We start from the raw sequence: 18,179 nt of genomic DNA, 5'->3' as shown, positions 1-18,179 counted from the left end.
ATAACTATGGTTGGCTTGGAATATGCACATGAGATGAATATGCATGGATGTTGGGAAGTGTGATGGTTAATTTTATGTGTCAACTTGACTGGGCTGTGGGGTGCCCAAATATTTGGTCAAACATTATTCTGAATGTTTCTGTGAGGGTGTTTTTGGATGAGATTAACATATGTTTGAGGAGAGCCGATTGTGCTCTCCAACGTGGGTGGCCCTCATCCAATCAGTTGAAGGCCTGAATAGAACAAAAAGGCTGACCCTGCTCCAAATAAGGGAGAGTTTTCCTGCCTGTCTTTTAACTGAGACTTTGGCTTTTTTCCTGCCTTCAGACTCAAACTGAAATATCGGCTCTTCCTGGGTCTTGAGCCTGCCAGTCTTTGGACTGGAACTAAACCACTGGCTCTCCTGTGTCTCCATGCTTGCTGATTCAGCCTGTAGTTCTCGGGACTTGCCAGCCTCCATAATCTTGTGAGCTAATTCCTTATAATGAATCTCTTTATATATATATAAATATAAAAAATATATATGTATACATAGTTATATATACAGTTGACCTTTGAACAACACAGGTTTGAATTGTGCAGGTCGGCTTATACTCATATATTTTTCAATAAATACATACTATATTACTACACAATCCCTGTTGGTTGAATCCGCAGATGCAGAACTGCAGGTACAGAGGGCTGACTGTAAAGTTATGCTCGGATTTTCTTTTCTTTTTTTTTTTTTTTGGCCCCGTGGCCAACCAGGGATTGAACCCAGGCCATGGCAGTTAAAGCGCCGAATCGCAGACCACAACACTAACAACTAGACCACCAGGGAATCTCCCTCGGATTTTCAGCTATGCAGAGGGTCGGCACCCCTAACCTATGCAGTGTCCAAGGGTCAATTGTATATATATTTCCTACTGGTATAAATTTATATACTTCCTCTTGGTTCTGTTTGTCTGTAGAACCCTAATACAGGAAGTCATCCATGATATCCACAACCACCTCCTAGAATTTTCAAAGCTAAGAGAGGCTGGTCAACTGATTCATGTATCATGAAGGACCATCATTCTTGTACCAAACATTCATCTGTTAGAAGCTGCCAGAAGCTATGACCCTTCCTACAATATATAATTCAGTTTAGGAGAAACCAAAAATTCAAGCATGTGGGAAAAGTAGATGAAACCCCATTGTTCTCTGATATGCTATAGAACTACTCTGTTGGTCTGAAATATTCTAAAGAAGTTGGGGTCCTCAGCTGGAATGATTCGGAGCAGCCTGTTACCACACAGTCAAACAAGATTCATTTAGACTCAATGTGAAGAAGCCTAAAACTAAACTTAGATCTTTATGTATGTAAATGTAACAAAAGGTGATCATGATCAGTGAAACCTTGGTATAATTATAATTACAATTTTAAGGTACTTAAGTTTAGAGAAAAGAAAACTGAAACTTTTGTTACAGTAATTTTAAAGATTTTTGTGATGTTAGAGTTCACGGGAACTATCAATGTGAATTGATGACCTTGGAAAGAAATGCCTTTTTTCTAGCTGTCACTAGTGGGTGTGCAGTGTTTTTCTGTCTATCACCAGTATGCACATGGAACAATCAGATATGCATATCCAGGGTCCAAATTGTGCTACCACTATTCCTCTTTAAAAGTAGCTGATCCCATGGATTAGGTCAAGAACAGGAATCATTTTTTTGTGGTCAGAAAAAACATGCTTTTAGAATGTTCGTTGTCAGCCTAAAGGACAAAGGCCCCTACTTAAAGGGGCCAAATTGTGACAGTTTGAGCATCAAAAGAGCAAATAATAATTATAGTTAATTGAAACAAGCTGAGTCTGTAAATTTTCCTTTTGTAGAATTTGACAAGCTGACTTTATTATTTGTATGGAAAAGCAAAGAGCCAGAAGTTGTAAAGCCCTCCTACAGAAGGGCAATGTGGGGGGCTTGCCCAACCAGATATGAAAACAGATTTTAAACCGTTGTAAGTCAGACAATGTGCTAATGCCACAGGAATAGATAAATAGAACACATTTGGAAACTTGATCTACGACGGAACTGAGAGTCGGGGGAAGCCAGACTATTCCATACATGAGGCAGAACCTGGTCCCTCTGTTCCACCTAGATGCAAGAAAGCATCATTCAGGCATCAGACATCAACAGGTCAGAAGCTTCCAGCTGACTTCTATAAGAAACTCTTAGCCTTCCCACAGTGTACAATTCAATTAAGGAGAAACTAAAAATTCAAGAAATTAGGAAAAGTATAGGATAATCAGTTATCCATATGGAAGAAAAATCAGATTCCTACTTAAACCATATATAAAAATTAATTAAATGTAAAAGGCAAAACTATGAAAATATTTGAAGAAAATACAGGGGAATATCTTCATGACTTCATGGTAGGGAGAGCTTTAAAAACTACTCAAAATTGCAAAACATAAAGGAAAAGAATTATAATTTTGACTAAGTAAAAATTAAGAACTTTTGTTCATTGAAAGAAACCATAAAGAGAATGAAAAACCACACACTGGAAGAGGATATTTGTGATGCGTAGAGTTGATAAAGGATTGGTATCCAAAAAATATTAAAGTCTTCTAAAAATCAATGAGAAAAAGAAAAACAACCAATAGAAAACTGCGCAAAAGTTTTGACAGACACTTCACAGAGGGGAAATAAAAACATCCGATAAACATAATAAACAATGTTCAATATCACTGTGATTCACGGAATTAAGTCCACAAAGAAATGCCATTATACACACTTCAGATTTGCAAAAATGATAAAACCAGACAATACCGAGTGTTGGTAAGAACGTTGAATAAGAGGACTCATATACTTCTGGTGAGAATGTAAATCAGAACAACCAAGTTGGAGGACAATTTGGCAATATCTAGTTAACAATACACATACTTTATGACTTAGCAATCCCACTCTTCATCATATTCCCTAAGCAACTCATAACAATGTTTACTGCCAAAAGTATGTAATAGTAGAAATAGAGGAGCAACCCAAATGTCTGTTGACAGGAGAGTGGTGTGGCAGAGATTGCAAGTTGCCCCCCACCCCCAGAATCCACTTCCCCTCCTTTTAAGACCTCAGATTTTTAACTAGATGCCTAGCCACCCCAAATAAAGACTATATTTCCCATCCTCCCTTTCAGCCAGATGTGGCCATGTGACTCTAAGTTTTTTCTAGTGAGTTATAAGCAGAAGTTTAATTTCTTCTACCCCCTTGCTCTTTTCTGTGGCTGGAAAATGGAGCTGATGACTTTTTAGTTTGTATCAACATTTAAATATTTAAAATAATTTGATTAATGCATTTAATAAGTTTGATTAAGTAAAAAGTGCTTAAATGTTTAGGAAAACTATGGCTAATACAATGAGCATTAAAACCCAAGTTGCAGAGATATCTCTCTCCAGGCTCAGAAGTCCTTTGGATATTAAGATCCCAGATAAGTATGGAAGAAAAAAGTGGTAACTAATTGCATGGATAAATGTATGTCTGTAATGGTTGTTTTTCCATCTCTAAAAGCTGTGATTGAGTTGGAGGTGCATTTTATGAGCTGGAATAGAAGAGAAGGGATAGAGTATTTCTCTGGAGAGGAACGTTGGCATCCCAGTGTGAAGGGGGAGTCTTCCTGAGGTCCAGAGCTACCAAAGATGAGTGTGGATGAGCGCTCACATCCACATGAGCAAGAACATGTTCTGTTGTCAGAACAAAGTCCCACATCCAACCTGGAGCCAATGAGGCAAATTTCTGCCATTTAGAGAAGAGGCTTTGCTCTCATTTCTCACCAAAAAGTATTCAGAAATACTGAGGGCCAGGCTCAGAGCACTTTACCATCTATTTAATAATAAAAAGAGACTTATATGGCAAGCTGTTTGCTTCCTGGGCTGTCCTGTACTGGTTCCCGGCACCCTGGCTGAGGTCCAGGACAGGGTGAGGGGTCTGTGTCTGGCCAATGGGTGTTCCGACTTCTACAGTTCTCCTGGGTTGCTCCTGGCAGGAGGAGCCACAGGACCGTGGAGGAGTAGACAGTCAGGAGTGTGGTTTCTGGAGCTCCAGGAAGAAAGCAGCATGGGCAGGTGAGGCCCAGGATAGCTGTGTGTTTCTCTCTACACAACCAGACCTGAGGCCAGTTCTCCAGCAGCTGCCCACAGGAACCCTGCCAGGGGTAGGCTGGTACTGCCTTCTTAGCCATGTCATATCACCTTCTGAGGGCCCCTCTTGCCAGATCCATACCCCCTCCCCAGGAAACTGCTGAGTGTGGTGTGGATTGTGAGGTTGGGTGGAGGGCCCAAAGCTAGTTCAAGGTCATGACCATGTCCATATGTGTATGTCCATCAACACTCCCCTCTCCTCATTCTGGGCATCCTCAGATTTCAAAACCACAGATAAAGGCCAAGGACTCATTACACCAAAGATCTGCCAGGGCCCAGAGTCAGTTACACGGAGCTGGACTCTTAGGTGTGCCACAGAGTGGCGGCCAAGAGGGTGCTCATGGATCTGAGGGGGACCTATAGGGGCTGAGTGTATATATATAGAGATGTCTAAAAGGACTGACAGAAGTGTCAGAATTATCTGTGCAGCTGCAGATGACAAGAAAAACTGAGTTTGGTTTGGAAGGCTACTTGGCATTATCTATCAAGGTTTAAAATGAACGTTCCCTTTCACTCGACATGTCATCATTCCAAGTTATAAATTTACCCTATAGCTATATGCACACGTCTACATGAAACGTTTGTATAAAGACATTTACTGTAGCACTGTTCGAAGGAGCAAACAATTGGAAACAACCTAAAAGTCCATGATTAGGGCACTAGTTTAATCAAACATAGCACATCTATATTATGAAGCACTTACTGTGTGGCTGTTAAAAAGAGCAAGGAGGATTTATGATACTGATACAAAAAAGATTTCTAAGATGTATTGCTGAGTGAAAACAGCACTGAGTATAACCTCCCACAGCTTGTGTAAACAGTGGGGAGTATATACACATGTGCCTGTGCATGCACAGTCCGTAATCAGAAAGATACAGAAGAGACTGGCACCATGGTTGCTTTGGGGAAGAGAAACCAGGGAACTCAGGGAGGAAGGCACACATCCTTTGGCAGTGTTTGAATTTTTAACTTATATGTATGCATTTCCAAATGTAAGAAATATTAACATTTTCAAAAATAGGGCTTGGAATGAACAGTGGCTATAGAGTCCAAATATATGGTCTATACTGTATAACAAACGATCACCACTGTCTCCCAGCACTAGGGGCGCCAGCATTCGAGAAGTGGACGGAAGGGTGAACATGCAGGTGGAAAGCAGTAAGGGTGCAAATGGAAATGTAGCTGTGAACAGGACGGTGGCGCTACAGAGCACAGGCCAGGACTCAGCCTGTGAAGAGTGTGGGGCACTCAGAAAGTGATGCTCGTAGGTATATAAACACTCAAGAGCTTTTGCACCTGATTGCTGTTCCCCTCAAAGTAGTCTTCTGAGAGCCTGTATACTCAGAGGAATCTCTGCATTCAGGGCTTAAAAATGTGGCAGGATCTACTGCTTGAACCTTTAGGGTAGTGACACGTTCACTGGTGACAAATATTTGTCTACAGAGGATGGATGTAAATACTGGAAACAGTTAAATGTCACTTGGCCACAAATTTAGTGAAAGAAGTGAGAGATCAAGTTAGGCAATTAATCTTTTGGTAAAAATAACAAGGCATAGAATTAAAGCAGACTGCTAGTCTGATGCTTCTCAAAAATGGGCTCTGACAGCTAAGCCCAAAAAGGATGCTCAGAAGATGATGTGTGCCTTGGCAGCATCCTTGGAATGAGGCTCGGGACCCAAGGGGACTACTTGGAAGAAGTCAATGCTCATTTGGACATGTAGGTTCTGTTTGTTTTCAGGAGACAACAGCCCCAGCGCTCGGCCGGGGCGGGGCGGCGGGCCGGGCCGGGAGGGCGATGGGGGCAGCGGGCTCAGCTCTTCTTGCGCAGCTGGCTGTACTGCGTGCGGCCCAGGATGGGCTCCATGACGCTGGGCCGGAAGAAGCTGTCGCTGACCCTGCGCGCGGGCTTCTCGCGGGGCATGGCCGGCAAGGCGGTGCGCGGCGCGGCGGCCGTGTCCACCCGGTCCTCCGCGCCCGGGCCCCGAGCGCTGCGCAGGCTGCCGCGGGACTGCGCGGGGCGCGACGCGGTATCCGAGCCGGCGGGCAGCGCCCCGGACCCCCTGCGCTCCGCCTCCGGGCTCTCGGCCTCGGCAGGCGGGTTTTCGATCTCCCGGAATTCGCTCTCGGGCTCCATCAGCGACAGCCTGGGGAGCTGGGGGCCGGCAAACCACGTTAGGCCCCCGCCTTGGCCCTAGTCCCTGCGCCTCCCACCACCGCCTCCTCTGCGGCCCTCGCGGTCACGCCTCCAGGGAGCGACCGTCCGGAGGGCAGAGGCCAGGGTGTGGGACAGGGATGGAGGGTGTGGGGGAGACCGCTTAGGTCCTGCCCTCCCTGACAGTGTGCACAGTCCAGACCCCCAAGGCAAGGCAGACAGCCACCCTCTAAAGTTTCTGGACCCCTCGGGTCTCCCTCGGAGGTTCCTCAGTGGGAGGTCAGTGGCGTTCCTGACCCTTCCTTGGACCCTTCCTTGCCCCTGCCTGGGTCAGGGTACCCACGCCTGGCTCTGTTTTGGGCCCAAGGTGAACAAGCTGGCTGCCAAGACCCCCTGCCATGCCTCTTGGTGAGAGTGAGTGGCTGAGTAACCCATTCCCCCACTACCCTCACAGCCTCCCTCAACCCTCAGCTCTAAGGGGCCTCCTGCCCTGACCAGCCCTCCTACTGACTGCTCGACCTGTAACTTGCTCTGGAAAGGGACCCAGGGACCCCCAAAGTGATAGTACTGGCACTCCTTGGGGTTTTCCTGTTGGTGACAGGTGTTGGAATTGGCATGGCGGCAGCTGCTGTCCCCTGGAACCTAGCCGACCCCGCAGGGTGCCCTGGAAGCCTCCCTGCAACGCTTTCCCAGGGAGCAGCATGCAAACCTGCCAGGTCCTTCAGTTCGGAGCTGAGGGGTGAGGACTTGGCCACTGGGACCCCCAGATTAATGGTGGGTGACCTCCCCAGCAGCAGGTGGGAAGGACAGATGTGGGGAAAGGTCTCAGGCCAAGGCCACAGGTCTCTGTACTTTGGGGGCTGCCAAGGCCCCCAGTCAAGGCCATAGTATGTCAAAATGTTTCTGGGGCACTGAGGATCAGAGACTGGGGAAGGGAGGGCAGCTGCAGCCCCTTCAGTCAAATCTGCTTTATCTGTCCTTTCAGGGGTGGGGGGGGAGGGGGAGGGTTAGCCAGAAGGGTAGGGGGACTCACCGGCACATAGTGCACCACGGTGTCCACGACGTTGTCAGTAACGCCCTTCAGGGCATCAGACAGGGACATGGCCCTGCCCTTGGCGGAGGAGACAGCACGGGCTGGCATGAGATGCAGCAACCTCCCTGCCGTGCCCAGCACAGCCGCAGGCACCCACGTCACGACCGAGATGGTGCTCTGGAGGGCCTTCTGCAGGGTGTGCACCACACCACCGAGGAGGTCTTGTGGGCCAGGCAGGGCTGCTCCCTGTGGGCCAGAGCAAGGTCAGTGCCTCCTCAGCAACTCCCCTGACCCTTCCCCTCTCCTCACCATCCCCAGAGCTAGAGGGGAAAGAACGTGGATACCAAACTGAAAAAGCTATTAGCCTGGCTCTTGGGCAGGTCACTTCTGCTCTCTGAACCTCAGTTTCTTCATCTGCAAAATGGGGATGACAATCTCTGTCCTGCCTATTTTATGGGGTTGTTGTGAGGATCCTCTGAGAGAACTTTGTTATCTGGGCGTTTGGGGGTGAGGTGAAGAGCACTGCACCCATGTACTACATTCCTGGGGCCCCTGTTTCACCCGGGGCCTCTGCTTCTCACCCCCTCGGTGGGCTGTGGGACCTCCAGGTTCCCGCATCCCGCTCGGCTTCTGCTCTCTCCCTTACCTCACTGAGCTTGTTCTCCTCCGTCTCTGATTCCTCCTCCTCCACCTCTGTCTCCTCCCCCTCTGTGTCCATCTGGTCATTGTGGTCCTCCTCCCGGGTGGCAGTGAGGTTGTGCAGCCAGGGCACCCGCACCTCACTCGACCGCCGGGACACCACCTGTATGGCCGCCGATGCGCCCCACTGGGCCAGGCTGCTCTGAGGGCGGGAAGGTGGCGGGCTGCTGGTTTCACAGCCCCTGCCAGAGGCTGGGCAGCCCCAGCAGGCAAAGCCCCTCACCCCCAGGGTCAGGGTTGGGGGAGGCAAGCAGGGCCTGGCCCCAGCAGACTGTTCTTCAAACTTTTTATGGAGTGGTAACTTACACCCACCAAGGTGCACAAGCTTTAGTATACACCTCTGGGAATTTTTAGAAACACACACCTGTGTGACCATTACAGATCAAGATATAGACATTTTCGACACCCCAGAAGACTCCCTGTGCCCCTCACCCAGTCAGTACCACATAAGGGTGGCCACATTCTGGCCTCTATCACCATGCATTGATTTTTCTCATTTGTAAATGGACTCACACAACGTGTTTTCTTTCATGAATAGCTTTTGTTCAACGTTGTGTTGTGAGATTCATCCACATTACTGAGTGTCAGAGTAGTTCCTCCTTTTTCATTTGTGTCATATTCCACTGAATAAATATACCACAATATACCCATTCTACTGTTGATGGACATTTGTGTTATTTCCAGTTCTTGGCTAAGGATAAAGCTGATAGGAACATTTCCGGTGTGTCTTTGGGGGACATAAGCTCTTATTTCTGTCGGGTGGAATTGCTGAGTCATAGGGGATATGTATGTTTAGCTTTAGTACATACTCCCTGCAGATCTTTTAAAGAGTGAAAAAAATCAAGTGGGCCAGAGGATCCCATGGGAGGAAACTGACATGGGTAGGTGGGCTGGTGTCCCCTGGGGCACAGCTTGGCTCATTTCAAACCCCTAGGGAACCCCACAAACAGGGTCTCCTTGTTATACATCCTTAGGGGACACCATTATTTTCTTTTTAAGATTTTTTTCTTTTTTGATGTGGACCATTTTTAAAGTCTTTATTGAATTTGTTGCAGTATTGCTTGTTTTATGTTTGGTCTTTTGGCTGCGAGGCATGTGGGATCTTAGCTGCCTGACCAGGGATCGAACCCACACCCACTGCATTGGAAGGCAAGGTCCTAACCACTGGACCGCCAGGGAAGTCCCTGGGACACCATTATTTTCTATATGAACGGTGGTGGCTGAGGCTGTGCCGTTCAGTGGCCCCCGCCCACTAGGGGCTAGGCCAGGGCGCAGGAGTTAGTCTAGCCCCCATGGGGAAGTGGCCCCCCAGTGCAGGTGACAGAGGAGAACTACTACTCCTGTATCCCTACTGGAGCTACAGGAACTGGCACATAGTAGGTTCTCAGCAAACATTTGCTTGAATGAATGAGCCAGGCCTGAGGATGCTTTTAAAAGTACCACCCTCTTGATGGCTGAGAAGTGGTTATCTTGTTTGCTGACATTTATGCGTTAATGCTTTTATTTCCTTTTTTTTGAGGTGGGGGGCTGCTTAGTTTCTTACTAAAGTTCCTATGAAAATAATCCAGGCTATCTCTGCTAAAATACACAGAGAGGTGGAGGTGGGGTGTGGTGGGGAGTAAGCCCTATCTGGGCCTAGAAAAGGCAGCTTTACCTTGGGTGCAGTGGGATGCAAATTAGAAGCCTCTAAAAGGGAAACCAGAACCCTGGGCACAGTCAGAGACACAGCCCAGCTGGGGCTCTCTGCCCAACAGAATGGGTTTTGTGCCTTGCTTATTTACAGATGACACTCCCTAGTGCCTAGAGGGCAGATGGGGCGGGGGGGGGGGGGGGGGGTCTCTGCTTCCTCACAAGTGGGAGGGCCCACTTGGGAGGAGGAAGGCTTGGGAGGGTGGGGGTGACTCAGAGGGAGAATGGGAGAGACAGAAGAGGGTGGGGGGCAGGACCACCCTAACAAGCAGGCCTGCCCTCTCCCCTTGCATCCTAGAGGACTAGCCCACCACCCCACCTAAGTCCTCTTGTCCTTAGACCTAAAGTCCCCGCCCAGGCTGGAAGAGAGGAAGTTCCTAGGACAGGAGGCAGAATTGGGTAGGGGATGGGAGGGACCAGGAGGCCCACAGACAGGGTTCCCAGGCCGTGGGTCAGTCAGAGCTCAGGGCAGACACTCACCAGGGGCGCCACACCTGGGATCCACATGGCCAGGGCCTGGCCCTGTTTCAGCACCCGGGCTGTGGTCTGGAAGGTGTGTTGAGAGAGAGTGTTGGCCAGGGCCCCAACCCTGCTCACGAGGCCCGGCTTGGCCTGGGGAGGTTTCTGGGCATGCTGGTGTCCTGGAGCAGGGGCTAGGTAGGAGTTTGTGAGGGGAAGGAAAGGAAAGCTGATCAGAAAGGCACTGGGCAAAGCTGGGTTGTGTCTAGGGTTAGAAAGTGGTCATCCTAGCTCCACCACAAGCTTGCTGGTGATTTGGGCAACTCACTTTCTCCACTTAAAAATGGGGAGAGAGGGCTAGGTGAGGATGGATCCATCTGAAAATCTTGCTGGGCCATCCCTGTTCCAGAGCAGGGGCTAGATGGGCCCTGGCTGCCTCTTCCTAATTCCCAAGCAGCATGGGGGCCAACTCACTCCCCAGGCCCCCTAATGGCAGATACCTGACTCTTCCTTGGCTGGAGGGAGGAGGAACTCTACCACCTTCTCAACACCACCCAAGGCCAAGTCGGCCCCTCCAGAGGCGAGCTGGCCAGCTCGGGTGTTGGCAGCAAATTCGGCAGTGTCTTTGACCATCCCCCAGGCGAGCTCACAGCCAGCCAGAGCGGCCTCTAGGACTTTGTCTGAAGTGCTGGCGATGGGCACACTGATGCTGTTCCTGGCACTGCGAAGGCGGGTAGAGATGGTGTCCTTCAGCTCAGAAGCAATCTGGAGGAAGTGGGGAGGGGAGTCAGGCATTGGATCTGACAGACCCTGAGCCCAGCTTCAGGAAAGCCTCATTTAAAGGGGACTGGCACCAATATTTGGGCAGCTTGATTAAGCTGAACTTAAAAGGAAAAGGGCTCCAGTCCTTCTTGTGCCAACCACTTAGATCTCCTGGCTTCTTTGCACCCCATTTCTACCTGTCAAGATCCTAACCATCCTTCAAGAATGCCCCCCAAAGTCCACCTCCTTGATAACACCTCATGCACACAAGACATCTCCTCTTCCAAATTCCTCTGCTGTCTGCTCTGTCTTGCCCTCATAACATTGCTCACATTCCTATCTGCACTTATGTGGACTTATAGATGTGGTTGATCTTCCTACAGGTTCTGCATTGAAATAATGTCTTTCTCTCCTTTGCCTTAGGAGCTCTTCTGTGACAAAGACGTTGCCGTTTATCTGGAAAAATAAGTGAAGAGCACACGCCTCAGAGCCAAATAGACCTGCTCTCATGTGGCCTCCACTTAAGGCTGTGTGGTCAGGGGGAAGTCACTAGTTTTCTCATCTGTAAAATGGGGATACCCACCCCTATACCAGAGGATTGACAAGAGGATTAAATGAGAGGGCTCTATAAATCATATGTCATGACCCCTGTCATAGGGTAGGGCTCAGTAAATGTTTGTGAGATGGGTGGTAGTTTGTCAGTGAGATGGATAGCGTCTGAGAGTGCAACTTATTCCCCCAAAGCACCAGACATGGCCCTTACCATGGCAAATGCCCAATGAATAGCCATCCAGGTGAAGTGACATTTTCAGTCTCATGGTCCATAAAGTGTTGGATCTTGAGGACATGGGACTGCAATCCTGGGATCTGACGAGTGTGACCCATGATCTCAGGTGGCTGTAGTCACCAAACGGTCCAAAGAGCAGGGAATCAGAAGCAGTGGGCCCTACCCCAAGCTCCTGTTTGAGTTTGCCTCTGGGCTGTGCCTGCTGGTTTCAGAAAGCCTGCCTTCATCTGGCCCCACAGGGAGAGGAAGAAGCCCATCGTATGGTCTTAGGGACAGGCAGCTGCCACCAGCCTTGGAAGGCATTTGCCACAGAAACAAAAGACTCACATTTATGCATCATGGGCTCGTGCCCTCTCCTCAACTGGGAGGCAGTGACAACAGAATGTGGGGAGCCTTAGAGAAGAGGGGAGGGGCTCACCTTTTCGGGAGGATACTGGAGGGCCGGGATCTTTTCCTCCAGGTGGTCCAGGCCTCGGCAGGCCAGCTCGTTGGCAGCTATGACTGGAAGCAAAAGGCCATGGTCAGGTGAGCTCTGCCCCCACTGTGAGAGCCCAGCAGGGGCCTCTGTGCCAAGGAAGGCACCTTGGAGCCCTCAAAACCCCCAGCCCTGCTACCCCCAAAGCATCTGGGAATCTGAGGCCCTCTGCTACCTTTAGCCACCATTCACTGTGACTCCTTGAGAGCAGGATGTTTTCCCTCTGAGCTGGAGCTCTGGAGTCATGCAGATCTGCACTCAAAGCCCAGCACCTGCATCTGCAGTGTAGTTTCAGGCAGGTCGCAACCTGGCTGAGCCTCAAGTTCCTCACTTGTAAAATGTGGATTAATGCGGACAAACCTTGCAGGGTTGTCGTGAGGAGGAAGTGACAGAACCTTTGTGAATCACCAACAGATCCTGGTCTCTCCTCCTCCTACAACCCCTCTTTGGGTGAGCGCTTCTTTATATCTGCCCTCTCCCGTTGGCTGTGCCAAATCCTCAGATACCCATAACTCTGTAATCAGGACTGTGGCAGGTCCTAGACTTCTGGAATTTCCCTCAGCCCAGAGCCGTGCCGTGGAGACCATATTTTCCAACGGGGCAGAACAATTTGAACAGGGGCAGGTCTGGTAAGTTGTCCTCACCTTCAGAGCCCCGACTGGTAGCTCTCTGCTGCCCCGGCCTGTCATGGGGCCAGTACCATCAGCTGCTGGACCCAGAGGGCTTCCCCTCTCCCTCCTCTCCCCCCATCCCTGCCAGGCTAGCCCTAGTGCCCACTGCCTCTGCCTCTGTGCCAGACTCTGCTAGTTCCTGCTGCTGCTGCTGGATTTGGAGCCAAAGTGGGTGTCTGGTCTGCCATGGGCCCCCACTCCCACCACTGCCCTCATAGCTCTGCCCACCCCTTCTCCTGCCAATTATGTGGCCCATCATTGTCGTCCTAGGAAAATGCCAGCTGGGCTACAGATGAGGCATCTATACATGAGAAGAGACCTATATCTATATCTACATCTATATTTATATCATCTATATCTGTAGATGAAAAGACTATGTAATGGGATGTAGATACTCAGGAAGGCAGTCAGACAAACAAAAAGGCAGACAGACAAGCAAGCTATCAAACAGACTGATAGACGGACAAAAGATTGGCAGGCAGGCAGTGAGCATCACTGAACAGGCAGACAGCCTCCGAGTGCAAGGACTCACACTGGGTGGACAGCCTTCGGACCACCGGCTCCATGCTCCAGGCTGCCAAGCTGGTGGCGCTCTGCACGCCCTTCTCGTATGCACTGCATACAGAGGTCACCAGGGGGTGGGCTTCCTTGGTGCTGGTGTAGGTCTTCTGGAAGCACTCACAGGTGCTGCTCACCACCGGCAGCTGCAGAACCCGCTGCAGCACGTTCTCCTGCTCCTGGAGTGGAAGGAAAGCAGGTACTGAAGTCATCCCACCTCCTCCTCCCACCTTCTGGGGAGGCAGCCCCAGGGCCATGGAGCCCATTAGGGCTGGCCTGGGTCCAAGAGACCTAGGAGAAACCCAGACTAGAGAGGTCTCTGGAGGCCCCACAGGGAAAACAAGAGCCAAGCTGCCATGCTCTCCTGGTCACAATCCTGGCTCTGGAGAGCTACTGGGCAAACTCTGGCCTCCAGGGGCTACCCCCCAACCCGCAGCCACCCCACTTAAACTTAATGGTAGGAGCAAGTGTGTCGGCGCACCTGCCTGGAGTTTTAGTCCATCTTGGATTGGTAGCTTCATCTGAACATCATTCTGGTCTTTTCGGGAGACTGCCTCCCTGCCTCCAGTGCTTGTCCCACTGCCTAGGATGCTCCCCTTCCCTCCCACAGTCCCTTCCGTCTGGCAAAATGTCACTCCTTCAAGACACGGCTTGAGCATTGCTTCTTGTGTGAAGCTTCCTGACTCTCCTCCTTCACATCAGAAGCCACCACTTCCCTCGCTGGGTTGTTTCCGTATCATACATGGTGCTCGTATTGATCATGTGTGTACTTGGCTCTCTCCCAGGAGACTGTCATCTCTGTATCTCCAGGGCCTAACCTAAAGCCTGCACAGTAATGTTAGTTGAATAGGTGAATCACAGTCAGGGCTGCACCTAAGGTGTTAAGTTTAGATCTGCCCAACCATACAGAATCACAGAATCTTAGGCCTCCAGGGGCCTCTGTAGCAAGACTGCTTCCCATGGTCCCTCTGGGAGGCTTGTATTTGGACGTCTCCTTGCATGGAGCTCACCCCTCATAGAGTGGCCTATGCCCCTTGTTGGACAGCGTGGCTGAGCTGAAATCCGCTCCACTCTCTGCCCTGTGTAACAATACTGAGGAAATCTGTTTCATCATTCATGGGCTGGCCTTTCACACACTTGAAGACAAATATTTCTCCCTTTAGCAGTCCCTTCTCCATTCTAAATAGCTCTAGTTCCTTACTTAGCTTACAAACGGCTCAGCGCCCTGATCTGCTGATTCCCTCCTCTGCACACACTACAGTTTGACATCGCCTTTCTAAAAAATATAGCACTCACACTTGAAGACAGCATTCCAGGTGTGGTCTGAGTGTGTGAGGTATAGTGAAACCATCACCTCTCGTTATTGGGGTGCTGTGCTCTTATTAATGCATTCTAATCTCAACAGCAGGCACTTAATTAAACTTTAGATCACCTAAGAATCTTAGTGGAGAAACACTGATCTTTGAGGTTAAAAAAAAAAAAGAAAAAGTGGATTCTAATCCTGCAGAGGGAAACATTTACTCAGTGCCATTATGCTCCAGGCACTGATTGGGGTGCTTTCATGATATGACCTCATTTAATTCTAAGAGCGACACTCTGAGGACAGCATTATCATCAGCACTTTGCCAATGAGACAAAGACTCAGAGATGTGAAGTGACTTACCCAAGATCACACAGCTAGTGAGTGGCACTGCCAGGCCAACTCAGGCCTGAAACAGCATGTCTGAGATTTGCTTCAAAATAACACAAGGGGGCTTCCCTGGTGGCGAAGTGGTTGAGAGTCCGCCTGCCGATGCAAGGGACACGGGTTCGTGCCCCAGTCCAGGAAGATCCCACATGCCGCGGAGCGGCTGGGCCCGTGAGCCATGGCCGCTGAGCCTGCGCGTCCTGAGCCTGTGCTCCGCCACGGGAGAGGCCACAGCAGTGCCCATGTACCGCAAAAAAACAAAAACAAAACAAAACAAAAAACACAAGGCTGGGGAATGAATGGGGTGAGGATGAGGCACAATTGTCCATGGATTATGGTTGCTGGGGCTAGTGAAGGGTATTATATTTTTCTGTCTGTTCTTAGGAATATTAAGAATTCTCCACATAAACATCCCAGGTCTGACTCAGATGTTCGAGCTCTTTCTGTAGCTTTGAATATGCACTGTTGCATAGTTCTACTCTAAAGGTGAGGACCTAGCTTCTTCTGTTTGTAGGCGGCTGAATTAGAAGACCCATCAAGGAGACCTGATGTATACTAGACAGCAAGCTGCAATATTTCAGCTTTTGGTCTTGCAGGTGAGTTTGAAATTTGAACTAGAAAAAGATTATGACTGTAAACAAGAAAAAATTTCTTTAACATTTTGGACAGAACCTTCAGGAGTTGTTATAGGCAAAGCCAAAGGAGAGAGGTCCTGGGACGGCAATAAACTATCAATACCTCTTAACTATGCACTTGATCATTTTATGCCTCTCTGTGTTCTATGATCCAATAAAAAACTTAACATGGTGATTACTAGTACAGAGGTTAGTTAAAGCCTAACTTGGGACAAGATGGGTATTATAAGGGTTCACAATTTTTAAGTTTCACTATTTGAACTGTACCTAAATTAGAGAGGCCTTGCCAGGAGGCATCAATACACCTAAATGTGTCAAACCACTCTGAGTCACACTGAAAACCAGGTCAGACACACAAACTGGACACACTGCCCCTCTAACCCCTTCCCACATACATAATGTGCATCGTGTAACTCTAAGAGGTGCCATTTACATAGACTGCACCATACAAGAAGCCTCTGGAGTTACAAAATGCAGAGGCTCCATCCCAAATATACATTTCGCCTGGGTGGACAAAGCATGGGCTTCTGTTTCAGGCTTTAGAATATAGTAGTTCCCTTCCTCTCCTTTCCCTCCCAGCCAACTTTTCTGTGCTTTTTCTCCAAGGTACTTAGTTTTTAATAGACATCTTTTCTTCCCCCTCACATTCTCTAACAGCCTTCTGCAAAAGGTAGTGAGGGCAAGAATAACTAAGACATAATGGTCAATGAGTTATGAATATAATCTAGACATATCTTGCTCTAAGCCCCCTGAACTTCTCCTCCCGTCTCCTTCCTCCCCACAGAGTTGTCCACTGTCTCATATAAGCCCAGGTTACTTACAGGGCGGTCTTCATCCAGCAAAGTTGGACCCTTGTTAACTGCCATTGGAGCTCTTCAAGCTGCAAAGCAGAGGGTTCCAGGTCCATGAGAAAGTCCTCAGCCTGAGATCCACAGGATCAGTCCCCTACCTCTCATGGCCATCAGGGGGGCCCAGGCTGTCTGGGAACTCAAGTTCCCTGAAGAGAAGGTATTTGGAGGATGAATGTCACAGACAAGTGGCCAGTCCTTAGAGTCCCATAGGGATGAGTTGTCCCGCAGCCTACTTGTCAAGACCGTAGTTTCTTATAAGGATTCAGGGTAAGAAATAAAAAATGAAAGTAACTTTAAGAGATAAGAGGTTGTAGATGTTTAGCAGCTCTTAGATGAGGGTCCAAAAGAGACAAACAAAGTTTCAGATTTAGTCTTTTTTTTTTTAAATGAAAAAGTTCTGCATTAATTCCTCTCTTTTTAAATAAGCAAATCTGCCAGTTACTCCCTCTGTGCTCAACCAGAGGAGAAAGTAGTCATTCTTAAAACCAGCAATTTCAGCTCTGTTCTGGAAAACTAGTGGCCCCAGAATATCTACTCTACACTCTTGGTCATTCACCCTGAATAATCTCTCCCTTAGTGGTTTCCCTGCAGGCCTCTTCATCCTCAGTAAAATTCCCAGAAGACCCTTGCCCTCAACTTCTTTAATTCTCAGAAACAAACCAGGTAAGGTTGTCCCAGGATCCCCACACTCACTCCAGCTGATGCCACCTCAGTCCCACGGAGCCCGGGCTGCAGAGCGTCTCCTCCAGCAGAAACAATTCCAGTTGCTCTGGGGAATCTTGAGCAAAGCTACTAACACCTCCCAGATAGAGGAGGGCAGAGAGGAAGAGAAAGCTGGTTCATGGTTATTTGACCCAGCGTCCCCTGGGCATATCTTAACTTCTGTAAGGAGGTTTAGCCAACTAGGAGTTAGATTGCACAGCTGTAGGAAACCATACTCAAAGGAGTTATTATTCCATGAGATAGCTGTTCTGTAACATATTTCTGGCCCCCAGTTCTCAAGAAACTTTTCCAGAAAGAAGATTTTGGGATATGTGTCATTAAACTCATAAGCTCTAAAGTTTTATAATCTTTGGCTCCTTTTCCATTAGAGGGTCCTACGGAACCCTTTTCAACCCATTTGCCTCATCCTTATTTTTTTACTATCAAGAGTGAATTTTGAACAGTAAGATTTAAATCCACACAGGAACACAGTTTACCTGAATGTATTAGTCTTTGATTATGAAGATGAATTGCTCCCAGTGAAGAAGAGAACCAGAGCTGTGGTTTACTCCTTGACAATCTAGGCTTTGAGGGAACAATTTCAATCTCTGCAAAATCCTGGATTTCAAGAAAGTTTATTGAACTCTACCTGGTCTAAGATGCCACCAGAATATGCAGTGGGAAAGCCAACTGGATTTTGTCAAGTTTGGAAAAGTGACAATGTTGACCAAGGCTCTGTTACTGATCAACAGCATCCAGACAACCACCGATCACCTCTCATCCCTTCCTTAGCGATGAATCAGGCAGGAGCCCAGGTGCTAATTCTTGGCTTCAAAGATGATGGAGGCTGTGGTTTTCAGCCATCGTTT

At 48.7% G+C, this 18,179-nt stretch overlaps 1 protein-coding gene across 2 annotated transcripts; it reads right to left on the bottom strand.

Moving 5' to 3' along the window:
* Positions 1–4,781: 4,781 nt before the first annotated feature.
* Positions 4,782–17,424, bottom strand: PLIN1 (perilipin 1). Of its 2 annotated transcripts, XM_060005430.1 has the most exons (9): positions 17,302–17,424; positions 16,579–16,859; positions 13,410–13,614; positions 12,150–12,232; positions 10,683–10,947; positions 10,204–10,376; positions 7,982–8,176; positions 7,336–7,581; positions 4,783–6,302 (listed from the first exon to the last, which is right to left on the bottom strand). In XM_060005430.1, exons 2-9 carry the CDS (start codon positions 16,621–16,623, stop codon positions 5,961–5,963), a joined length of 1,554 nt encoding a protein of 517 aa, XP_059861413.1. In that variant the 5' UTR covers positions 16,624–16,859; positions 17,302–17,424; the 3' UTR covers positions 4,783–5,960. The 2 variants fall into 2 exon arrangements, with proteins under 2 accessions (XP_059861412.1, XP_059861413.1); XM_060005429.1 differs by lacking the exons at positions 16,579–16,859; positions 17,302–17,424 and having other exon boundaries at positions 4,782–6,302; positions 13,410–13,701.
* Positions 17,425–18,179: the final 755 nt, after the last annotated feature.

The sequence above is a fragment of the Delphinus delphis genome, chromosome 2 (genome assembly GCF_949987515.2).
Source record: "Delphinus delphis chromosome 2, mDelDel1.2, whole genome shotgun sequence".
In the NCBI taxonomy this organism is placed as follows: Eukaryota; Metazoa; Chordata; class Mammalia; order Artiodactyla; family Delphinidae; genus Delphinus; species Delphinus delphis.
This window is presented reverse-complemented; position numbering and strand designations above follow the sequence as displayed.